General features: G+C 40.5%; 2 protein-coding genes across 13 annotated transcripts in view; one reads left to right on the forward strand and one right to left on the reverse strand.

Annotated features, from left to right (window-relative positions):
* ZNF300 (zinc finger protein 300) overlaps window positions 1-24,400 on the forward strand; it is a 141,682-nt gene that overhangs the window by 108,244 nt on the left and 9,038 nt on the right. Inside the window, exon 3 of one of the 5 annotated variants that reach the window (XM_073230484.1) lies at window positions 24,274-24,342. The exons of 2 other annotated variants lie outside the window; for them this stretch is intronic. The gene's annotated coding sequence lies outside the window, so the exon portion shown is untranslated. Of the gene's footprint in view, window positions 1-569; window positions 707-8,415; window positions 8,537-24,273; window positions 24,343-24,400 lie in introns of those variants that run through there. 2 more of the 5 variants (XM_073230510.1, XM_073230496.1) reach the window with 2 other exon arrangements.
* Window positions 1-24,400, reverse strand: part of SMIM3 (small integral membrane protein 3) — a 102,856-nt gene that overhangs the window by 73,223 nt on the left and 5,233 nt on the right. For 2 of the 8 annotated variants that reach the window (XM_036994019.2, XM_073230572.1), the window contains exon 2: window positions 11,041-11,254. In XM_036994019.2, the coding sequence (XP_036849914.1) occupies window positions 11,061-11,243 (183 nt within the window). In that variant the 5' untranslated portion in view covers window positions 11,244-11,254 and the 3' untranslated portion in view covers window positions 11,041-11,060. Of the gene's footprint in view, window positions 1-3,863; window positions 4,009-8,570; window positions 8,705-9,920; window positions 11,255-12,251; window positions 12,312-15,348; window positions 15,650-24,400 lie in introns of those variants that run through there. The other 6 variants (XM_017677478.3, XM_017677483.3, XM_017677477.3 and 3 more) reach the window with 5 other exon arrangements.

Genomic DNA, 24,400 nt, shown 5'->3' on the forward strand with positions numbered 1-24,400 from the left:
CTCATATTTTTTCCCTAAATTATGAAAAGGCATATTGAAAATGATTCAGTACATAAAAGTTTAACCACGAAAGTAGGCCTTAAAACAGAATAGATATAAGATTATGAAATGAAATGGTATAAATTATAAAATACCTTTACAAATCCTTAATGCCATCATTAAAGAAAGAACATTTTCTTTATGTACAATCTTTTTAAAGTGCCTAATTATTTGAGAATTCATATACCCCAAATATTTATATACTAAAAACTATTGACTTTAAAATTGAACCACCTTTTTCAATGCATTGAAAAGATATGAAATACATATCCATATGCACAGCCTCCAGGTTAGGAGTAGTGGTTATAGTCAGGCCAATAGATTCAGTCCTGTATCTGCTACTTACTGCTATGGATACTGACAAATGACACAACTTCTTTGATCTTGACAGCTCCAATTTGTAGAAGTCATATCTACTTCTCAGGGTCATAATGCCACTAAAATGAGATAATATAGTTTGGTAAATAGCATTTAGCAAATATTAGCTTGAAATAAAATGGTAATTCTTCTTGTATCCTTTCCTTGATTAGATCAAAGGCCACTAGGAGGATCTTAGCAAGGCAGATGACTACAATGCAGCCAGAGGACTCTGAGGTGGTCCGGAGCAGGATGGTTACAGACCAAGCAAGGTGGGGATGATGGGCTAGTTAGGGCTACCGGAGCCCAAACCAGTGAGGTGGACATCGCACATGGGGAGTTTGGGATGTAGCAGCGATGAGAAATTGGTGACAGCCAAAGAGCTGATCAAACAGATACATTAAGCTTTCTCACTTTTGGAGAAGGGAGTTTCAAATATGGAAAAGGAGAAAATTTGAATAAACCCTATCGTGTTAGATTGGAACTGGATGTATTAGTGTATATCTACAATTTTTTTTCATGTAGATATAGAAACACAGGTATAAATCTGTGTGTTTAATAGAGATATACATTAACTAGCTCTGTCCATCGAGGAGAGGAAGCAGCAAAACTCCAGTAAACAGTGAGCACACCTAGCTTCCCGATCCCTTCTAAAGACCAAACTCCACTGAAAGGAATCAAGGCTCCTTGGAGAAATGGCCGATGCCAAGTCCAGGGCAGAGAAAAGGTAAGGTGAACCCAGGAGAGTTCCTTGGATCAGGAGGTAAAGAGATACACAGAGAATTGTGGAGACAGGTCAAAAGGACACTTGCAAGAGTTATCACTGGTCAAATCTAGAACCAATAACTTAAACTGAGCCTTCCAACTAGTTGTGAAGAGTATAGAGATCTTGAAGAATTTTTAAATAAAAACATTTATTCAAGTTTAAAATTTTAACAATTGCATGCAGACCTGGGGGAGTGTATATTGTTTGCTATTTTGTTAACTCTTCCATCCTCTCTCTCTCTTTCACTCGCTCTTGTCCTTTTTTTTTTAGTATTATATAGTTGTACAGTTGATATATAACTTGTGATATAATGAGTTATAAGAAATACATATTTGGTCATTCATATAACCAAATATATATTTCCCAGGTATATTCAGTCTTCATCCCCAGTTCCTGAAAACACCGCAGTCTTAGAGGTGAAACAGGTGTCTTGTCATGTTAATGAGAGACTTTTGGACCCCACCCAAGGGCAGGGGCTGGAGGCTGATTCCGCCAATGGCCAATGATTTAGTCAGTCAGGACTACGCAATGATCAAACACTTTTATTTTTTGACTATTATTATTATTATTATTGTGGTAAGAACTCTTCACATAATTCTTGGCTCTTTTCTTAGGTGTCCTGAGCCTCTATTCTACATGTAGCTCTGGATGCCTGAGGTCTCTCTGACCATTAAAATCTGTTTTTGCCACAACCAGCCTAGAGCAGAATAGATCATCTCAAAGGGCAGAGCTACCTCATACCCTCTCCCAAAGTTTAAAGATTCCTTTGGATTGCTAGGAATTTATAGCCTTTGCCAACAAATAAATAAATAGAAGTGTTTTTTTCACAACGCTTAGGATATTTTCTCAAAACTTCATTCTCTAGAACTGCAAATGAATGCATTCCATTTTCAGAATTTAAAAATCTTGACTAAAAAAAAATCTTGGCTAAAATTAAAAGGATGCAGTCCTCCGTTATTCTGTACAGGTGACCTTGTATTAAGCACTCAACGAAAACCCCCAACTCCTAGAACTTTTCTAGGGCTCTTTTCTAGGTGACTTTTCATTCTTTTCCATTATCTTCTTTTCTTCTCAATATCCTGGCTGAATTCTGTATGTCTCCACACTTAAGCTAATCGTTTTTATTTAGCCACTCAAGTTCCATCTGTAGGGGAGTGAAGTTTTTCCCTTCCTCTTCTAGATTCTTTGGCTGGTCTAATAATTAAATTAACACAAACCACATTAACAGAAGAAAAACAAGTTTAATTTCATGGTATAGGAGCCCCATAAAAATATGAGATCAATGACAGGCAACTGAGGCCTATATGAATCCTGAGCCAAGGACTGGGTCAAGGTGGGACTTGCAAAGGGAGGAGGGTAATTCACAGGACAATCAGAGGCGCAGCTGCTTGATGGCTGGATGTTAGCCCAGCCATACACCTGGGTCATTCAGGTCACAGTTATCTCTGGAAGCAGCCCTTCCTGGGCCAGGCCCCCTCTCTAAATTCTTGGAGATAGTTAAGAGAGAGAAAACTTTTTCTTTCATCAGCTGAGTCTTGATTGCCTTCTGCTTAAAGTAATTCACATGCCAAAGTGGCATATTTTGGGGTCACATATTCTGCTCCCCTTCAAATGAACAGAAATAATGTGAATAATGGGTATATAATCAAAAGATTGCATCTCATCCAATGACTTTCTCTGAGGGGCTGTTTCTGGTATAAAATACTTAATTATACACATACACACAAGAATATGAACCGAACATGAGAAGACAAAGTAACTGACACTGTAAAAAAATGGATGCACATTATCTGTCCTCCTCCTCAGTTTGTGCTCTTCTCAGACACCCAGCAAAGCTTCCGTCTCCTGCCTTAGTTCACATTCTAGCTACCAACCTTAATCTTCTCTTTTTTCCCACCTTTTCCTTTTCCTTTCTAAAGTGTTTCATGTTATCTCCCCTCATCCAATAATGTTTATTTTTTAGAATTCTTAGTCCACTCATGCAGTTGTGGAAAAACTTGGTCATCCCACATCAGCTTACCAAGTGTATCAGTTTCCGAGGGCTGCTCTAACAAATTACCACAGTTTCAGTGGCTTAAATCAAAGGAAATTTATTCTCTCATAGTTTTGGATATCAGAGGTCGAAATCAAGGTTTCAGCAGGGCTCTGTTCCCTCCAAAGGCTTTGGAGACAACGCACTGCATAGCTCTTCCACCTTTAGAGGCCCCAGACGCCCCGAGGCTTGCGGCCACATTGCTCCTGTCTCTGCTCCATGCTCACACTGCCCCTCCTCTTCTCTGTGTGTCTTTTATAAGGACACGTGTCATTGGATTTAGAGCCTACCCATATAGTCCAGAATGATCTCTGCATTTCAAAACCCCTGACTAAACGACATCAACAAAGACCTTTTTTTCCAAATAAGTTCACATTCACAGGTTCCAGGAATCAGGAAGTGGCCATATCTTTTGGGGGGCCACCACTTAACCCATTACACCAAAAAAGAATGTTAGTCCCTTTTGAAAGTGACAGGCTCCTTGCAACAAAGTGAAAAGTTGTATTTCATTTAGCTTCTCATTTCCCATAAATTCAAAATAAGTATGGAAAAAGAAAAAAAGCAATCTACTGTCCTGATGTTCAGAGAGTCCACAAATCTTTGGCCAGTTGCTGTTCAATTCGTAGAACACAAAACATCTTCTCCTGTAAGCAAATGCTCCTGGGGAATGCAATGCAGGTGGACTAGAGTGACACAGGAAATACGGAACAGGCAACACTGGCAGCCCGGCTCGTAGAGAGAAGACTCCTCGCTTCGCCTCGGAGAGGCTGACTGGATGTGCTTTATGTTACCTCCACAGTTTCTGAAACCAGAACTGTAAAAACAAAATCGTGGGCCGCTAGGAATGTGACAGGATTACTTTGGGATCTGCCTTGAAGTGTTTACCTCATTCATCCTAAAACCATGGAGTGTATTTCTCATTTAATTTTAATACCCTCCCCTTTACAGACAAGGAATCAGACTCAGAAAAGCTAAGTAGCCAACACAGAGTCTACGGCCCACATCCAGCAATTCCTAGTCTACTGCTTCCTGTGGGTTTGAATTGCCTAAGACTGATCCTGTGTCACAAAATTTTCCAAGATTCCCTCCAACAGACAATTAGGAAAAGTTTAAGTTCTAGACAGCTGTGACAGAGAAAACCAAGTTCCTGGATACTTCAGTACAATGTTTCTCCAAGGCAGGACACTGAATTAAAAATGCACAATTTTTGGCTCTATCTTATGCCCACTGCTATGGACTGAATGTGTCCACCCAAAATTCATATACTGAATCCTAACCCTCAGGTGATGGTATTAGGAAGTGGGGACTTTGGGAGGTGGTTAGCTCAGGAGGGCAGAGATTAGCTCATGATTCCACATATGGAATCAGTGCTTTTATAAAAGAGACCCCAGACTTCCTTGCCCCTTCAGCAATATGACTTACAGTGAAAAGACAGCCACCTGTGAGCCAGAAAGCAGGCCCTCACCAGACACCTAATCTTCTTCCAGTGCCTTGATTTTAGACTTCCAGCCTCTCAAACTGTGAGAAATAAATCTGTGTTGCTTATAAGCCACCCAGACTATGGTGTTGTGTTACAGCAGCTCAAAGACTAAGATGCCAATTATATCAGAATCTCTGTGGCTAGGGACCGGGGTTTTGCATGGGTAAAATTTCTCCAGATGATCCTGGGGCACTCTAAAATTTGAGAATCAGTCTTTGAGGGAAAACATTCAGTTTATGGATGGAAAGTAGAAAATACTTCCATCTGCAAATTAGAAAATAATTTTTATTCATGATGACTAATACTAAATACTGTCACTAGAAACTAAAAGGAGATAAGATTTGCTGTGTTTGGCAGAGTAACAATATTTCCAAATGTATTAAGAAGTGCCAGGCTCCTTGTAACAAAATGAAAATGGAAGGTTAAGTGAATAACTACATGAAATGCTGGAAGAGCATTTCAGGTGGATCACATTACACTTTAACATATACACACAGAAGTGGATGTGCACACACATCCCCCCTTCCACACGCACATTCTCCCAAGCTGCATTTCCTTGGACCGGGTAGATATGTACATAGGCATGCCCTTGGCATGTTAGGAGGCTGGTTTCCAATGACACAGGTTTGGTTGAAGAAAGAAATCTGATGAACTTAGTTACATTTGAAGTATAATAGCAGAAATTATCCCTATAATGAGAAGGGGAGCAGAATATCACAGGAGTCATTTTATTAGTGGCAAAGCAACAGTACATATATTCATGATTTTATTATAGGCAATTGTAACTAATGAAGAATCAAATGTAAATAAATGGTCACCATAATGTCAGTGCCCCCAGTAAAGTTCTGTCGGTCTTCTCCATGCTCCTGCCCGGCCTTGTTTGGATACACATATATTCTTTTTTTTTTTTTCTTTATTAAGGTGTCATTGATATACAATCTTATGCTCAGGTTTCACATGAACAACATTGTGGTTACTACATTGCCCCCTATATCAAGTCCCCCCCACATACCCTATAACAGTCACTGTCCATCAGCATAGTAAGATGTTATAGAGTCACTACTTGTCTTCTCTGTGCCATACTGCCTTCCCTGTGCTGCCACTATCTTATGTGCTAATCATAATGCCCCTTAATCCACTTATCCCTCCCTCCCTTCCCACCCATCCTCCCCAGTCCCTTTCCCTTTGGTAACCACTAGCCCATTCTTGGGTTCTGTGAGTCTGCTATTGTTTTGTTCCTTCAGTTTTTGCTTTGTTGTTATACTCCACAGATGAGTGAAATCATTTGGTACTTGTCTTTCTCCGCCTGACTTATTTCACTGTGTGCAATGCCCTCCAGCTCCATCCATGTTGCTGCAAATGGTAGGATTTGTTTTCTTCTTATGGCTGAATAATATTCCATTGTATATATGTACCACATCTTTTTTATCCATTCATCTACTGATGGACACTTGGATTGCTTCCATCTTGGCTATTGTAAATAGTGCTGCAATAAACATAGCAGTGAATATGTCTTTTTGAATATGTGATCTTGTTTTCTTTGGGCAAATTCCTAAGAGTGGGATTCCCGGGTCAAATGGTATTTCTATTTTTAGTTTTTTGAGGAACCTCCCTACTGCTTTCCACAATGGTTGAACTAATTTACATTCCCACCAGCAGTGCAGGAGGGTTCCCCTTTTTCCGCATCCTTGCCAGCATTTGTTGTTGTTTGTCTTTTGGATGGTGGCCATCCTCACTGGTGTGAGGTGATACCTCATTGTGGTTTTAATTTGCATTTCCCTGATAATTAGTGATGTGGAGCATTTTTCCATGCACTTGTTGGCCATCTGAATTTCTTCTTTGGAGAAGTGTTCATATCCTCTGCCCATTTTTTAATTGGGTTATTTGCTTTTTGGGTATTGAGGCATGCGAGCTCTTTATATATTTTGGATGTTAACCCCTTATCAGCATGTTATTTATGAATATATTCTCCCATACTGTAAAGATGGCTTTTTGTTCTGTTGATGGTATCCTTTGCTGTACAGAAGCTTTTTAGTTTGATGTACTCCCACTTGTTCATTTTTGCTTTTGTTTCCCTTGCCCAAGCAGATATTTTCACGAAAAAGTTGCTCATGTTTATATTCAAGAGATTTTTGCCTATGTTTTCTTCCAAGAGTTTTATGGTTTCATGACTTCCATTCAGGTCTTTGATCCATTTTGAGTTTACTTTTGTGTATGGAGTTAGACAGTAATCCAGTTTCATTCTCTTATATATAGTTGTCCAGTGGTGCCAACACCAGTTGTTGAAGAGGCTGTCCTTTCTCCATTTTATGTCCATGGCTCCTTTATCATATATTAATTGGCCATATACATGTGGGTTTATATCTGGGCTCTCTAGTCTATTCTATTGGTCTATGGGACTGTTCTTGTGCCAGTACCAAATTGTCTTGATTACTGTGGCTTTGTAGTAGAGCCTGAAGTTGAGGAGCATAATTCCCCCAGCTTTATTCTTATTTCTCAGGATTGTTTTGGCTATTTGGGGTCTTTTGTGGTTCCAACTGAATTTTAGAGCATTTGTTCTAGTTCATTGAAGAATGCTGTTGGTATTTTGATAGGGATTGCATTGAATCTGTAGATTGCTTTAGGCAGGATGGCCATTTTGACAATATTACTTCTTCCTACCTATGAGCATGGGATGTGTTTCCATTTAATGATGTCTTCTCTGATTTCTCTCAAGAGTGTCTTGTAGTTTTCAGGGTATAGGTCTTTCACCTCCTTGGTTAGGTTTATTCCTAGGTATTTTATTCTTTTTGATGTAATTGTGAATAGAGTTGTTTTCCTGATTTCTCTTTCTGCTAGTTCGTCATTAATGTATAGGAAAGCAACAGATTTATGTATATTAATTTTGTATCCTGCAACTTTGCTGAATTCAGATATTAGTTGTAGTAGTTTTGGAGTGGATTCTTTAGGGTTTTTTATGTACAATATCATGTCATCAGATGCACATATATTCTAAATATTATCTCTACTTGCAGCCCCCTCAATTCTTTCATTTGAGCCCTTGACCTTTTTCCAGTCTTACATAAAAGGCTATGAAAAATTATTACAGTTCCTGTTGCATTTTACTACCAGATTATTACTGTTTGGCCTGTTAGAAAAATCCTAGAGATGCCACTGAGTACATGCAATTTTGTATTTTGCTCTTTGTTGCTTAACATTATAATAGACTGCACTCAGTTGCCATGTTCTATCCCATTGTTTGTACAGTATTTACCAGAGCACTTCTCTATGGCTATATAAATATTGCAATTGTTTCTTTTTTCTGTAGTAATTCTCAAATTAGTCAGTTGTTTCTGGAGTTAGGGTTGGGGAGGGGAGAGTTTGGAAGAAAGGTTACTAGAGCTTTTAGTTATCACAAGAAATAGTGTTCTCTCTGATTTACTATGTATCCTTTTCTTCCCAAGTCTGATTTCTGCTAACTTCAGAAAAGATAGTGTTAAAAGATATGTGGAAACATGAACTATCATGTATTCAGAGTATCTGGAAAATATGTTCATTAATTCTTACCTATAAGCACGCACATATGCTCTTAACTTTTTAAAATGTAAGTCATTCCACATCTAAATAATATAATCTAAGCACTAAGTTCAATAAATTTAATTTTAAAAATACTGCAGTTTGCTACCATAGCCTTTATTTTTCAAAGTGGCGAATATATTTGGAATTCATATTTTCACTCCCTTTTCAAAATCCGCTGCACAGTATCTTCCCACCCTGGATGGCGCTCACATGACTACCTCACTGTCCTTACTAGAAGTGCTTCAGAAGCTGCCGAGGGAAGTGCTCGTTTCATTACCACCGCCAGACCTCTCCGAATCCTTGAGATTGCCAGTTCGTGGGCATCTTTATTTCTCCAAGACCATCTGCTCACATTAACAGAGCTCCTTCTCCACCAATGAATCGCATGGTAGACTTAGAAGTGGAATTGCTAGGCCAGTAATTGACGGGGATTAACAAACTTTTCTTCCATCTAGGTCAACCAAGGTGCACTCTAGCAAAATTAAATAGAAAGGGCTTTAAAATAGAGACTTATGTGCTTAAAAATTATTGAAAGGATTGGAGAAGAATAGAAGGCAGGGATTAATAGCATCCTTTCCAGCCAACACTGCAGAACTGGCCCTCTTGCAGGGCTCCAACTTGTGCCATGACTGGGAAGCTAGGGGATAAGAAAGCCGGTCGGGGCTGTGGGCCATGGGCCTGCCCCACCTCAGCTACAGGCTGGGTACCAGAAAGCTGCTGGCTTGGCTCCGGAGCACACTGCAGCCTCTGGATCACACCGGCACCATGAGTGCCTCAGACCCTGATGTATTTCTCCCCACTCAACTAGGTCCCAAACTGAAACCTCAAATGCATGCATCTGGTTAGCAAAACCTAAATCATGTCTGAATCTCCAGCTACAGGGTAGTTAGGAAATCGTTTTTCACATTCAATGTAGTTTTTCACTGTCTAGCCCCTGCCACCCAGGAAGACATGTTAGATAACAGAAAAACGTTGCAGTAAATGCTGAGCAAACATCAGAATCTTATCACATATATCATCTTCCTCTTGATCATTTTCCCCAATCCACTTGTCTCTCACCTCTGTATTACCGCCTTATGCCTGGAAAGAGTTGTCTGTTCCCACTGTCTCCATTTCCTGACCTGACCTTCCACTCGTTATTTAATCACAAAGTATGCTCGCAGCCATCATATGGCACCTCTTCCCATAAGGCCTCTTCAATCTCCTTGCTCCACCTTGACCCCTGCCTGCTTCCACTCCAGTGCAGTGTTGGCCATGTTCTGCACTCAGCCCCTCATTCCTCTGTATACTCTGCCTGAGGATCCCATCCACCTGTGAGACAGAGCTGCTATATGCAGAGATCCCCTAAATCAGAACTCTAGCCATAACATCTTTCCCAAGGAGCAGACCCAGATTTCCAACTGCATTCTGTAAGTGTCAACCTGAAGACTGTGAGCACCTTAAACCCAACATGGCCAGTACTAAATCCATCACCTTACATCTAAATCTCCTTCCTTCTGCATTCTGTGTTTGTCTGATTGTACAAGGCACCTGCTTGCTAGAACCCTGGACGGAAGTCAGTCTGATTCTTCTCTTTCCCTTTCTGTTCCTACATTCAAACTGTTTCTAGGGCCCATAAATTCAGTAGAACTCTTCTACCTGAGTTACTGAGTTTAATAAGCACTCTTTGAAGAAAGACCCTGGACATGCTCATTCTAGCACTTTATTGGAAATTGCTTGCATACGTCAGTGAAATCAGATCAAAGTAAAAGCATCATTTTCACACAATATCCTGATATCTGTGCTAACTTCTTTTATAATTTAATAAATCCCAAGGTGCTCCTGTGGCCAAAGAGCTTGGGTGGTCCAGAAATCTGGCTATATAAATATAAATCATAGCTTGTAAAATAACCATCATTGTTTTGAGTCAGTTCAAAAGTCCTGGGAATATCTCTGAAAATGTAAGTCTGTACCTTGGATTGGCTGCGCTGCCAGTGGGAGGGGCTGGAAGGAGTACACGGGACACCCTGGAGTGGATCACAGCAGGGGCAGGGCAGAGAACAGAGCTTCTCTAGTGGGGGCACACGGATGGAGGCTGGAGGTCCTGAAAGCCGGCCAGGAAACTCAGCCACCCTGCATTTTCCAACACTGCTTGAGGATCAAAGCACTGAGATTCCAGTGCAGAACAAAGCCTATCACCCCAGCTCCCTTGACATTTCCAAGAAATGGCAGAGCCCTCTTCCAGATTGCACAGGGGCAGAAATTCTGGCACAAAGAAGGTCGTGGGAAGTTCTATCCATCCCTCACCCCCTGCCGTGTTCAGTCCCCTCCCAAATTAGAAAACTTGAGAGAGTGGCCCCTCAAAGAAAATAACTGAGTTTATGTGCTGCTGGCCCCTTGGGATAAGGACAGGGGGCCTTTGCTCAGGGTGATCTGAGGGGCGCTGGCAAAGGTTGCCCCAGTGTCTCCTCCTGCCATGGAGGCCATCACCACGATTCTTTGGTTCTCCAAAGCTGCTTAGCTTTTAGCAGTAACACCTGTTTATCTGTGGCAGCATTAATGCTCACAAACAGCTGTAACGTCACTAAGCCACAATTCTCACAACCTATGAGGTAGCAAGGGCAGGGACCACTAGCCCCATTTGGGAGATAAGGAACCCATAACTCATAGAATGAGGTTCCTTGACTGAACTCATGCGGCTGGCCGGTGATAGAATCAGAACAGAACCCAGGTCTCCTCTCTCATACCAAGCTCCAGAGTCCTGGCTCCAGAGTCCTTCCCACCACTTTTCTGAGAACAGGGAGGAGGCTGGGGAACACTGTCCCTCACCTGCCCCTCTTGGGAGATTCTCAGACAGCCCCGCTGAGGACACGGTGAGTCCGCATGCGATAGATGATGACCACAGTGGCCGGGCACAGCAACAGGGAGGTCATGATGACAATGGTGGCCAGGATGATGAGGACAATGACCCAGATATCCAGGATGTGCTTGGGGAGCACAACTTCCATGGGGACCTGGCTGACAGCATCCATGCTGCTTCACTCTGCAAGAGACAGGAAAGAGGAAATCACCGTTTGTACCCGTTCCCTGCCTCCCTAGTTGAACGGAAACCTGCTCCAGGAGTCAGAAGCTTGGGTCCGTCACCAGCTGTGTGCTCACTATGGCTGCTAGATCAGTCATAATAACGGCCTCGCTTACAGAGGGCTTCCTGTGAGTCAGGCCCTGTGCTAGGCACTCTGAGTGTGTTAACTCACTTAGCCCTCCCTCAGCCACCAACCCTATGAGGAAGGGACTATTATTGTCATCTTTTTTATTTCTTGGCCTTTACCTTCAGTTATTCCCATTTTATAGATGAGGACTCTAAATTCTTAAAAGTTGAAGATGTGTCCAATTGTAAAATAAATAAGTAACCAGGATGTAATGTATAGCATAAGGAATATAGTCAAAATATTGTAACAACTTGGTATGGTGATAGCTGGAACCTAGAATTATCATGTATATAACTGTTAAATCACTGTGTTGTACACCTGAAACTAATGTAATACTGTGTTGTACACCTGAAACTAATGTAATACTGTGTGTCGACTACCCTTCAATTAAAAAAAAAAAAGATGTTTCATTAAGCAAGGTAAAAAAAAAAAAAAAAAGTTGAAGATGTGGTTAATTTGCCCAAGGAAGGGAAGCCAGATCGCTGAGACTCCAGGGCCTCCATGTTTAACTATTAAGATACCACCAATCTGTTCCTTCACCTGTAAAATGGGAAATTCACTGTTTTTGGCCCTGTATCCCTTCTCCCATTCTCTTGGTAACAGAACCTCCTCTTTTCTATGGAGAATCAACCTACTCTGTGTGGGTTAGTGAGGACACTCGCCTGAGCACAGGGATGAATATGTGGCCTAGGCTTGGCCACTCCAAATCCCCATAGCCTCAACTTAGGAAGAGGCCAGTGACCCAGGGTAAGTCACCCAAAGTCCTCCCAGGGCTTTTGTGCACAGGCTATTGGGAAAGATGATTCTTCCTGCTGGGATTGCAACACTTACAGGATGTGAGTCTGGAAAGAATGAGTGTGAAGCTCTCTCACTCCATGTAGAGAGCCTGTCCTAGAGATGGAAAGAGAAATGGAGCCTTGATGACCTCTTCTGAGCACTTGAACCCAGCCCAGTCTGCAACCCTGGGCCATCCCACATACATAAGCTAATGATTCCATGGCTTCGTTTAAGCCAGTGTCAGTTTGGTTTCTCTCGCCTGTAGTTAGGAGTTCTGAGGGATAAAGATGGAAGTCAGCTGTTCCTAAATTTTTCAATTACATTGCCCTTAGTAGGTGTCTTAGTAATTTTTTCACAGCACTCTAGGGCAAAAGAAATACCTGCAGTACCATGTATTACATAGTTAGATTCAAACAATAAGCATTTATGACCTAATGCTTATTTTTAATTTCGTTCTTAACCAGTTACTTACTAATGGGTGTGTGTGTAATGTCAGGCACTGCACAACTTTCCAAACTCTGGAGTCAGACTGGACAAGGCCCTCCTCACCTCCTATCCCAATTCACTTGTGCTCAATACTTCTGTATCATGGCACCTGCCAGAAACTCAGCTCCACAAAATAGACCATCACCAAAAGGAATGTAGTGAGATTAATGTTAAACTGTCCACTATCTTGAGCTAGTAGCTTGCACAGTGTCTGAGAGATGTCAAATATCAATACCCCTGATGAAAATTTTAAAGACCCTCCAGCCCCCATACACCACTTTTCCAATGAGTACACTGTAGGCTCAGGGCACAACTTAGGAATACCTTTCTTGCCCAGCAGGCATACGGTTGGAACAAACAATCTCTCATGGTTCCTTCTAGATCTCAAATCTGTAGTTCTATGACTCTAGCTACCAGGAAAAATTCCCAGTTGCAGTCCTATTTCCTGCTTTTACCTAATCAGTTAATTTTCCTGTCTAATGCCTTTGGCTTCAAGCCCACTGTTGCTCCTCTAAGTAAGGTACTGATTACCATACCCAAGGTAGAGTCCCCAAGATACACATACAAGGATGTTCATTTCTGCATTGTCTGTTGTAGCAACTGACACAAAAAAAGTGTCCATTAATGGTGAAATTGAGTATATTCATACAATGGAATACCATGCAGCAATTTTCATTCATTCATTTAATAAATATAGTGCTTACTGCATATGCCAAAGAATTGTTCCAAGTGTGTTACAAATATTAACTTATTTAACAGTCATTAAAAAGAATGATCAATCGTCTGTGGTGAGATCCAAAACTTTTTAAGTAGAAAAAAAGTAAAGTTCAGGATAACATGTATAGGATGACTCTTTCAGTCCAAATTTTGTAGAATCAGATCGATAGGTGAGGATATATAAATATAAAGTCATTTATGAGCAGAATCCAAAGGAAGTGTTAATGGTGACTGCCTTTGGGAGCTGGACTCAGAGTGGGGGATGTTTTTGCTTCTCAGTCTTCATGTTTTGTACTGTTTGAATTTTCCAAACATGAGCATGTCTTACTTTTGATTTTTTTAAGTCAAGTGCATTGAGGGGAAAATGGACTTTTTTGGTTTTTCTTTCTTTATAATTCTTTGTATTAAAAAGAATAAATACATACATATGTAATTTTCAAGTTAAATAAAATTGAAGTATGAGACTAGATCAGTGGTCACCAAATGCCATATACTGTGCTAAGAAGAACCACCTTAGACAGTACAAAAAATGCTGATTTCTTGGTCCCATTACAGCCTTATGAGGTAGACTCAATGGGAAGGGGCCTTTTGCCCCCCACTTCCCAGGAGATTTGAATGTGCAGTCAGGTTTGGGAGCCCCTGGACTCAATGCCCTCTAAGGCCTCTGTGACTCTTTTCAGCTCTATGACCTAGAAGCTCTGCAGCAAAGTCAGATCTGGGCAAGTTCCAGGAGAAGGAGAAGCCTCTGTCAAAGCTCTCTGGGGCCACGGGATTATCAGGCAGAGGATGGAGAGGCTGGCCCTGCCTGAGCCTTGGAAACATGGCCAGTCTCTCCAAGGTCTAAGGCACAGAAGCATGAGTCACAGGAGATGCACACTGTTAAAGAGGGACATGGGTGGGAAAAATCATTCTTTGTGGTCTCCTGATTACATCAACAGCTAGTTTGCCTTGAGCCAAAGAACTCCACAAAAGCCCTTTCCAGTATAAACCCATTAACATCAAACAGTTTCTGTGACTACAAATTCCAAGAATACATAATACCCGTGGCTGCTTTTCATAAGGAAAACCTGTCATTTACAGGAACTCAGGCTTCAGGGCCCATCCACAAGCAAAAATCATGAACTTCAAAGCTAGAACCAGCCGTATTTCACAGATGCAAAATAGAGGGCTGAGGTCTTCCCCCACCTTCAACTTGACCTCCTTCCAGAATAATCATTTAAAGACAAAAATTTGATCAAGTCACTGCCTCTAACTAATACAGAACAGTAGATGAATAAACAGCACTTTTTCTTAACCTGTATTCTAGACTGTACCTATATTCTCTCTCACACAGGAAATTTTTTAAAACCCCAATCACAAAAACAAAAGCAGAGCTGTCTAGATTGCTAAGGAGGGGCCAAAGGGGGGGGATTTAGGGTCCTACCCATTCAGTGGGGCTGTTAAACATCATTAGGGGTCCTAAGCTCTAGAGACTAGGGTATCCATTCCCTTCAATTCAAGTGAAAAGTAATACTAAACCATAACACAAAGCATGTACATGTTATGATGAAATTAAAGTCTATTTTTTCTTCTAACTACAAAATCTGAGAAAATAACTTTTCCCAGTTATACTTTTTTGGTGTCCCTGCTTAGCACAGCCTGCTTGCTTGGTACAGCACAGTTGTTCATCTTCCCCTTGACCCCTTGGACTCCTCAAAACACAGTTTGAAAACCACAGGTTGTGACTTTGCCAGGGGCCATTCCAGAGCTACTGCTGCAGACTGACCGTACACAACGTGGCCAGGCATCAGGGGGCACAGGGAGGCCTAGCTTCCTATTTCAGACTTCTTAATCTGTTAGGCATAAAAACACACATGAGTGGGGTGGACAGAGAATAAAGCCGGTAAAGCCCCCTAAAAGGGACTCAAAGAGTTAACCAGATAAAACCAGAGAAACAGAAAGGACTCACAGAGTTAATTAGTTAATTAGTTGAACTTTCAAAGGCCAGGAGTGACTGGGAATGTCCGGATATTCCCCAGATGAAAAACAGTTCCCCAAAGAAAAACATCAGAGTGCAGCCCATGTCTTCCTTGTACCAATTAGATGAGGCCTCCAGGGCCAAAGATGTCAGTCCAGGACTTCTCTGCCCTGCCCCATGAGGCACGGCAGGGAGATGGGGCAAGGGTCATGCCATAGCGAAATCTCCTTAGCCTGTGAAGGATGAGTTTATTCTTTTTAATCTGTATGCTGTTCTTCCACTTCTTCCAGCCCTGCAATAAATTAAATAACTTTGTAACCAGGACAGGAGATAGACCTTTGAAGTATAAATGAACCTATGTGGATAAGGATTGCTGAGATCTGGACCAACACAGTCACCTAAATAACCCTATTCTTAGGACAAAACTTCAAAGGAATGATGAATCACCTGTATACATCATGCCTTATGCTGCCTCCTCTCTGAGGTTGCCTACACTCCGTTCTTTGAGTGTGTTCATTTTGCCTTAATTAAAGACTTCTTACTGCTCAACTTACCACGTTTTGTCTCTGAGCTCTTCCAGTGGTAAGCTTCTTTGTCATTTGTTATTTCATTCTATTCTCCAGACATAAGCACGTATTCTCCCTCTGTCTCTGTTCTACTCCAGATAAGTAGGGAGGGGCTGCTAAGAGCTCTGGTTTGCGTTTGCAAGTTCCCATTGTCTGGGTGACCCAGACAGAACTGCAACTGTACAACCATGCTCTTTAGTAGCCTTCCTGTCTAATCTTAGGCAGGCCCGCTCTGTTACTCTGTGCAGAGTGAAATAAAATTTACTTTGCCTTCTTGACTTTGTTTTCACTCTGACTTCTCTGCATCTCCAAACCAAATTCCTTCCCAACAAATTTGCAGACATGTTCTTTCCCATGTAATGGGGGTTCCAGTCACTTCCACCTCTCCACACTGTGAAAGAAACATTTTGCCCCAAAATAAGAACTACACAAACCATATGTTCAGCATCTTTAATGGCATGCTGGAAAAATCTGCTTGAGAAAAAACAGGACTCTAAGCTTCTGCTAGCTGACTTCTGTTTGACCTCTGTTTGACATCTGAGTGCACTGGCTCCTTGTGAATGCATAAAACCCTGTTTCTTATAATGTTTTTCATGTAATTGTAGATTAATGATACCAAAATAAAAATAAAATAAAATAAAATAAAATAAAATAAAATAAAATAAAATAAAATAAAATAAAATAAAACCCTGTTTCTTGGTACATCTAACTAACAAGCATAGATCATTCTGCTTATGTTATGCTTTGCAGATATTTTTACTTGTTACTTCTGATTAATGGGTCATGTCAGAATATGGCCCAAACCATTCATGTCACAAGTTTAACCTTGTCATTGATAAAAACATGATGTTTTTATGACCAGGGGACATAAAACAGCAGTGAGGCCTCAACTCTTGTCATTTTAAACTGGCATACTTTATCTGCTAATTGCCTCATTAAGGAATAATAAACTTTGCCATATGTGCAATATAAGTTTGTCTAAGAAACTACATTCACAGCACAGTGAATTGACAAGCAAAGGAACCAGCCACTGATGCCACTGGGCCCTGTACCACCAACCCTGTCAGCTGGGTACACCACGGCTCCTCTTTGGATCATGAGTTTATGCAACTTAGACAATTCAATGAACAGTTAATAATCCCAAAATGACTATTTTTTTATCCATTAACCAGACTAAGTGTAAGGGTAAAAAATAGTAGTTCCTCCAAAAGAGGAAAACATTGTACCTTCTTCAAAGGCAGAAAATTCATCCCATCTATCAAGTACCCCACTGGGTCTGATCTAGGAAGGAAAGAGGGGTACCCCGCTGCCTTCTTGGGAAACATCAGCTTTTACTTCTGGGGCCATTTTTCTTAAGCAACTGAAAGTCCATTTGTGAAAAAAGAATCACTGTTTCAGCCAATCACAGCATATGGTAAATTTTCTAATTTTCTAACAACAACATAATTTCATAAATTAAAATTTCCTACAAGGAGCAGTTTTAGAATTAACTGAATTTAAAACGACTAATCTGTGCTCTTAACCACTTTTCATTTATGAAATTCACTCTCCAGCAAGCAACTTTTACCTCTTTGGGAGAGACCAGTGGTTTGGGTTGAGTACTATCAGGACAAGCAACTCTGTCCAAGATATTTATTCATTCATTCATTCACTCATTTGTTAAGTACTTGCTGTATACAAGATACTCTTTAAGAATTACTATTATTTACTCAGAACACATAACTTTTTTATTTCCAAAAAGCACAGAAGAGTTAAGTATCCCTCCCCTTATGTTCTCAAACACAGAGTCATACAAGCCAGCATTTGTTTAGTCAACACCAAGTGCTAAGTACTGTGCTAGGCCTTGTCCCATACATTAAGTTATTTAACCTTCACAATAATCCTCTGTGGGGTATATTATTTTACAAATGTGGAAACTAAAGCTGAGAGAGGTTAACTGGTTAGTGCTCTTAAAGCTAAATAAATGGGATTCAAACTCAGGTCTCCTGACCCCATATTCACCCCTACATACAGCTACCTCCAAAGCACCCACACAGACCCAGGAGTGAGAGCACAGACTAGGCCAGATCCACAGCCCACTTCTAAGTCCAGGTCAGATTCTTATGGCTTTCAGCCAAGGCCAATCTCAGTTCAGAGAGTTAAGAAGAGATAGGCAGTCTACAAAGGTCAGGACTTTCACTTCTGTTAATGGCAAGCTATACAATTTTGATCAATCATATTAGTGAGGACAAGTAGAAAAACTAGACCAAAAAAACCATTTGAAGGCACTAAGAAGTAATAAAATAACAAAAAACTATAATTATGAAGGCTAAGATCTGGAAGAAGAAGACAAAAATCCAGGGAAGTAAGCCTGGCATTTGCAGCATTTCCTCTAGTGGAGGAAAATGGAAACTAAGCAATGTTTCTGACAGACTCAGGAGTCCAAGACTGCCAAAACAGGGAGAATAAAACCCTGTTATTTTGAGGTTGGACTTCAAAGAATGTTCTCAGTGTTAAGAGTGAACTAGAAGTGTACCAATCCCAGAGAATGCTACCCAGCTTTGAATCATCATAGCCTCTGAAACTGAATTAAGGTTGTTCCAGTCTTCTAGTACCTCCAGGTACCTGGGAGAAGCAAACCTCTCTAGAGGAGATAGCATCACAATAGGCTTCAAATTTTTTAAATTCAAATATAATGTCCAATACAAAACCAAAAATAAGCAGGAATAGAAAAGATAATATGACAAAAACAGAACCATGAGAAACAACAGACAGTAGAAAAAGATCTGCCAGGGCTCCAACTACTGGAATTGTGAGACAGACACACACTATGAATAACTTTGCTTACTCTGTCGAAGGAGAAAAAAAAAAATCCAAGATTGAGAATTCTGGCAGAGAACTGGAAGCTATAAGAAAGAACACAAGAACTTTTTAAAGAACCAAATAGAAATTCTAGAACTGAAAAATACAATAATAGAAATTAAAAATTCAACAGCAGATGAAACATCACTGAAAAAAAGAGTTAAATGAACTAGAGGATAGTTCAGAAAGAAAATACACTTAGAATGAAGCAAGGAGAAATAAAAGGATGGAAAATACAGAAAACTGGTTAAGGGGCATAGAGGAAAGAGTGACAAGGTACAACATATATGTAATTGGAGTCCTAGAAAGAGAGAAGAGAGAATGGGGCATAAATATGTTAGAATAAGCAATAAAACAATTTTCCAGAGCTGATAAAATACATCAACTCACAAACTAAAGAAACCCTATGAAACCTTAGCAGGATAATATGCTGAAAACCAAAGATAAGATAAAAAAGATTGACTTCAATGAAAACCAATTAAACAACAGCTAACTTTTCAACAGAAATGACAGATTTGGAAAATACAGTGAGCCATTTAAAGTGCTAAACAAAAATAACTGCCAAGAATTAAGATGAAGTGAGACATTTTCAGACAAAAATACAGAATTAAAATATTCAATAACAATAGTAAATAAACAACAGAAGAAATAGAAGTATTCTGGTTTTCTTGCATTATCTGGGAAAAAGTAAAGGAACCAAACCACTAGTAGATTCTGTTAAATCAAGGAAGCATATTGCAGTCATTAAGGTAACCATTTGAAAGGAGTAAAAGACTACGTAACTTCCAGAGAAAACAAGGAAAGGAGGGGGAAAACATAGAACAGGTGGGACAAATAGAAAATATACAGAAAGATGTAGATTTAAACCCAAACTAAAAAAACAACTGTCAGTGTATATGTAAAAATAAAAACAAAATATGAATATATATTTTTTGCAAGAGACACATGGGGATTCATAAAGGTAGAAAGTAAAAGGATACAAAAGAAATAGCAGCTGATCATGAATTATGTGAGCTAGTAGAGCTATCTTACTGTCAGATAAAGTCTGCTTTCAGGCAGAAAGTATAACTAGAGATAGCAAAAGATGAAATGCTTTTTAAGTTTTAAAGTACCTAAGTTTTTTTTATTTATTTATATTTTTTTTATTTTTTTTTGAGAGGGCATCTCTCATATTTATTGATCAAATGGTTGTTAACAACAATAAAATTCAGTATGGGGGGGTCAATGCTCAATGTACAATCATTAATCCATCTCAAGCCTAATTCTCGTCAGTCTCCAATCTTCTGAAGCATAACGAACAAGTTCTTACATGGTGAACGAATTCTTACATAGTGAATAAATTCTTACATGGTGAACAGTAAAGTACCTAAGTTTTAAGTACCTAATCTCACAATTACAGTAGCAGGGAGTTCAACATATTTTTTTCAAATGCTGATGAAATAAAAAAACATTTTAAAATCAGCTAAGGACATAGAAGATATTTAAAATGAATTGTTCTACAAGATATGATTTCACATGGAAACTACTAAAACTAATTAGATGTAAAAAGTTAGCATTTAAATAATTTCCTCTGTGAATAACTATATGTTCATTTAATGGTGTTGGAAGAAAATAACTTTGAGAATAATTACATTAGAATAAAGGGAGGCATGATGCATTTATTCAAAAAACAAGCTCAAAGCAGAATAATTTTAGTGTGTGAACAGGTAACTTTTGAAACTGATTTCATACACTAAATCATTTGAACCTGACTCAGGGAATAAGGAGCTGGCTCTAGCATTCTGTTTACAACTGAAAATAGGATATTACTGTAAAGCAATTTTGGTGAGCAGAATTCTAAAACGACCCCACAGTCTCTGTTTCTGGTGTTTCCCCTGTGATTAGGTTAAGCCACATAACAAAGGTGAAGGGAATTTGCAGATGTGATTAAGATTCCAGATCCACTGACTTTAAAGTAATCAAGAAGATCGTCCTGGGTGGGCCTGACTTAACCCGGTGGAAGTTCCCTAGAAGAGGGCTGGATCTACCCTGAAGCCAGACACGCCTCTGCTGGCTTAAAGCCTCAAGAAACAAATCTCCCAACAACTCGACTGAGCCTGCAGCCATATTCTTCCCTAACTGATCCTACAGATGACAAAGTAGCCTTGCTGACATCTTGACTGTAGCTTTGTAAGGACCCAGGGCTGTAAGTTTTGCTTGGCCTCCTGACCCATGAAAACTGAAAGATCATGAATATACATTTTAAGGCACCAAATCTGTGGTAATTTTTTACGGAGCAGAAAACTAACATAGCAATACTATATCCTACTGGGCTTGTTCTGTGGAGATGAAACTTCTACAGAGTAATGGTATTCTAGAAATCTATGCAGAATTTAGACACTATCTAGTTTCACCTACATAACCTACCTTCCATTTTATAGATGGAAGGAAATGACTTGCCCAAGGTCACACAGTTTCTGGAAGGATGGAGGGGAGAATTCAGGCCACCTGACTGGCAGTGCTCTTTTCAGTTCCATCGCTGCCTGTCGAAGATGGAAGGTGGGAGCTAGGAGAAAGTGGGGAGTCAGCCTGGAGAAACTGATGGGAGAAAATAAGCTGATGCAAAGAATAAGAGCTAGTCAGGCTTCTTGATTATATGTTTTTACTATGTAAAAGTGTACGGGGGACCTTAAGGCCCAGAGCTCTATGCAACTTCCTAATAGGTGAGGCAGGTGAGATGGTTTTCCAGAACCAAACACATACGCACACAAAGCAAAGCAATGTTCTGTCAGAATCCCCAATGAATACAGTTCCATCCTTTGCATTTCATCCCTTTGAATTAAAGTCCAAATGCAAGTAAATCTAGTGAAGAAGGTAGTGAAGACTGTAGCTTACTTATTCCTCACCATGGATAAGAACAGCAGAGAAGAGGAGACACTGGAATCCGACTTGCAGTGGGAAATTCTGCCAAATTGGGAGAAGCCCACAAGCACACAGGATGAAGGGCTGGGAGAGCAATGGGTAACAGCCTGTCCCACTCTGTACTCACTTCGGTTTTACCCAGCACGGCTCACTGCCACTCAGTGTGCCTTCCCCGTCTGCTTAGTGGAGTAGGTACCAAACAAACATCACTCAAGCCCACAAATCTCCATGCTCCTGCACTCTGGTAGGGTCAGGGGAGCTCTTCTGAGTAGGGGGGACACATGGAAATAGCTGGGAATTCTTTCCTTAAACTCACACAGCAGAACAGTGTTAAAATCCCAGGTGTGGAGGCCACTTGGCTTGAACTTAAATGTGGCTCTGCCACTTTCTAGCTGACCTATGTTGAATATGGTACTTCAGCTTCCTAATACTTAAATTACGTGGCTGGAAACAAAAGCGAAAATGGGAAAATAATAGTTTCTGCCTCATAGGGTTGGGAGAATTCCATGAGATAATCACTTATAGTACTTGGCAGTGTTCTGGCACATAGTGAGCACTCTATAAATATTTATTCTATGATTAATAATTTCTAGCTGCAGGGACTCAGTGACCTAAGCAAATATCCTCCTCCCTCTGCCTCTCAGCCTGAGTTTGTTAGCATCCCTGCCTTGGACCATGTCTTCACTTGACCAAGAAAAGTGAGAGATGCTTAATCCAGGTTAACAATTTTTTTAAATCAATCAGCAGCAGGACTGATTAACCTGACCTGTTCTTCCAGTCCAAGTATGAGAGTGGTAAAGTAGCTATTCAGTCTAGTTCAGGGAGCATTTATGGCACTGTGATTGACAGTAGGGATCAACGAGTAGGAGTAGAGATAAGGGATAAAGAAATAACAGTGTTTACCCATAAGAAGCTCATGCTCTTCTGAAAGAAAAAGGCATTAATCATCATCATAAATGGCAATACAAGGCAGAGAAGTGCTATGCTGAAGGTGCAAACCACATGCTATTGGAGAAGGAAATACATGGAGCATGGGCTCTGAATTTAAGAGGATCTTGATTTGAATCCTGCTTTCCACTCTTGTTAGAGGTGTGACTTTGGACAAACTACTTAAAATCTTTGAACTTCAGTGTTCTCTTTAAAATAGGGACACTAAAAGCACTATATTGCACCATCCTTTTGTGAAGGTAAAGTGGGACAATATTTGTGAAGTCCTGGAATGCATTAGATGCTCAAAACGTGTTAATACTCATTCCTTTGCTCTTGTCTAAATAAATAGGAAGCTTTACAAAGAAGGAGGCCATTGATATGGGCTTTGAGGATAAGTACATGTTCAAAAGGATGAAACACAAGGAAAGGCAGAATGAGTAGAATACATGTGGTCAACCAAGCCGAGAGTTGATGAGGTCCATGGTGTGTTGGGAGCAGGTGCCGCCCTGTGGCTTTGGAAAGAGGCTTAACTTCTTTCATATTCACTTTCATTTGTAAAATGGGAATGCTACTTAGTAATAGTTTGGAGATGCCATGGAAGTTGAATGAGCTAATGCACATAAAGGGCTTCCTTAGGGCCCTGCCTGGCTCACAGTGAGGGCTTCATAAATGTTAAAACTGAGACAGTGAACACAGCACAGCTCCTAAATTTAAAAAGAGTTCAAAGTCCTGACATTAGTTTAGGCACCATGACTGCTCTGAGTCTGACCTAGGAAACCACAGTACTAGTTTCATAAACAAATAGTCTTTGATAGTATGTCCCAGCTCTGACTTTCCAAAGGAAACGCACACACTCCACATCTGAACTGCAGCTAACAGTTAACTTTTGAGAGATTGCCAAAGGTTATCCAGCTGGTTTTACCACCAAGGAGTTCACTGAGGAAGAAAGCGATAAAATAAATGACTTCCTGCTGGCTGACAAGCCTAATTATCCCAAAGTGGGAGCAAAAGCAGATAGAAGCAGGTGGCTTCCTGAAGGTGTGGCCTTAGTCTAGCACTGCCAGAGCTCTGAGCAACAGTGCTGCTATTTCCTTTCCACCACACGTGGAGACCAGAGAGGAGGCAGCTAGAACCAGCTCTGAGTCACTGATGCTGGGGACATCTCTTCAAGCCTCTTGCAGAATGTGAATGAGGCTGATGGTTCCCAGGGTAGTAGACTCAGGGGTTTTCTGGCCTTGCTCAGTTGTTAGGACCCTTTCCTAAGGCTCTACCCTCAGAGGGAACTGGTGAGATTGTCAGAGAAGAATGGAGAATTTAGGCCAAACAGAGAGGGCAGCTCAAGTACCAAGGAGCCCCATAGACCACTGAGTAGCTTGGGGCACGTAATGACCTGTGTCCCAATTGCTGGTCACAGTTTAAGACCTTTGTTCTTGCTATTCTCTTAGAATGCTCTTCCCCTCAGATCTTCCTTTTCAACACCCAGTGTCTCAATGTCCATGATCTCAACTTAAATGCCTCCTCTTTGGAAAAGCCTCTCTGGACCCACCCTGCTAAATTACCACCCTCATTCATCAGGCATTCTCATATCTTGCTTTATTTTCTTCATACACTTCTGATAATCTAAAATTAACTTGTTAATTTGTTTTTTCTTGGCCATCTTTGCCTGCTCAAATGCAAGGACAAGGACAGCAGAAGCCTCGTCTTTTGTTCACTGCTTTACCCCCAGCACCTTTCAGAGCCTGGTTCAGTAAGTACCCAATAAATATGAGATCGACAAACAAATGAATATAGAAGACTTGGACACT

This window comes from Manis javanica, chromosome 1 (genome assembly GCF_040802235.1).
Source record: "Manis javanica isolate MJ-LG chromosome 1, MJ_LKY, whole genome shotgun sequence".
Taxonomy (NCBI): domain Eukaryota; kingdom Metazoa; phylum Chordata; class Mammalia; order Pholidota; family Manidae; genus Manis; species Manis javanica.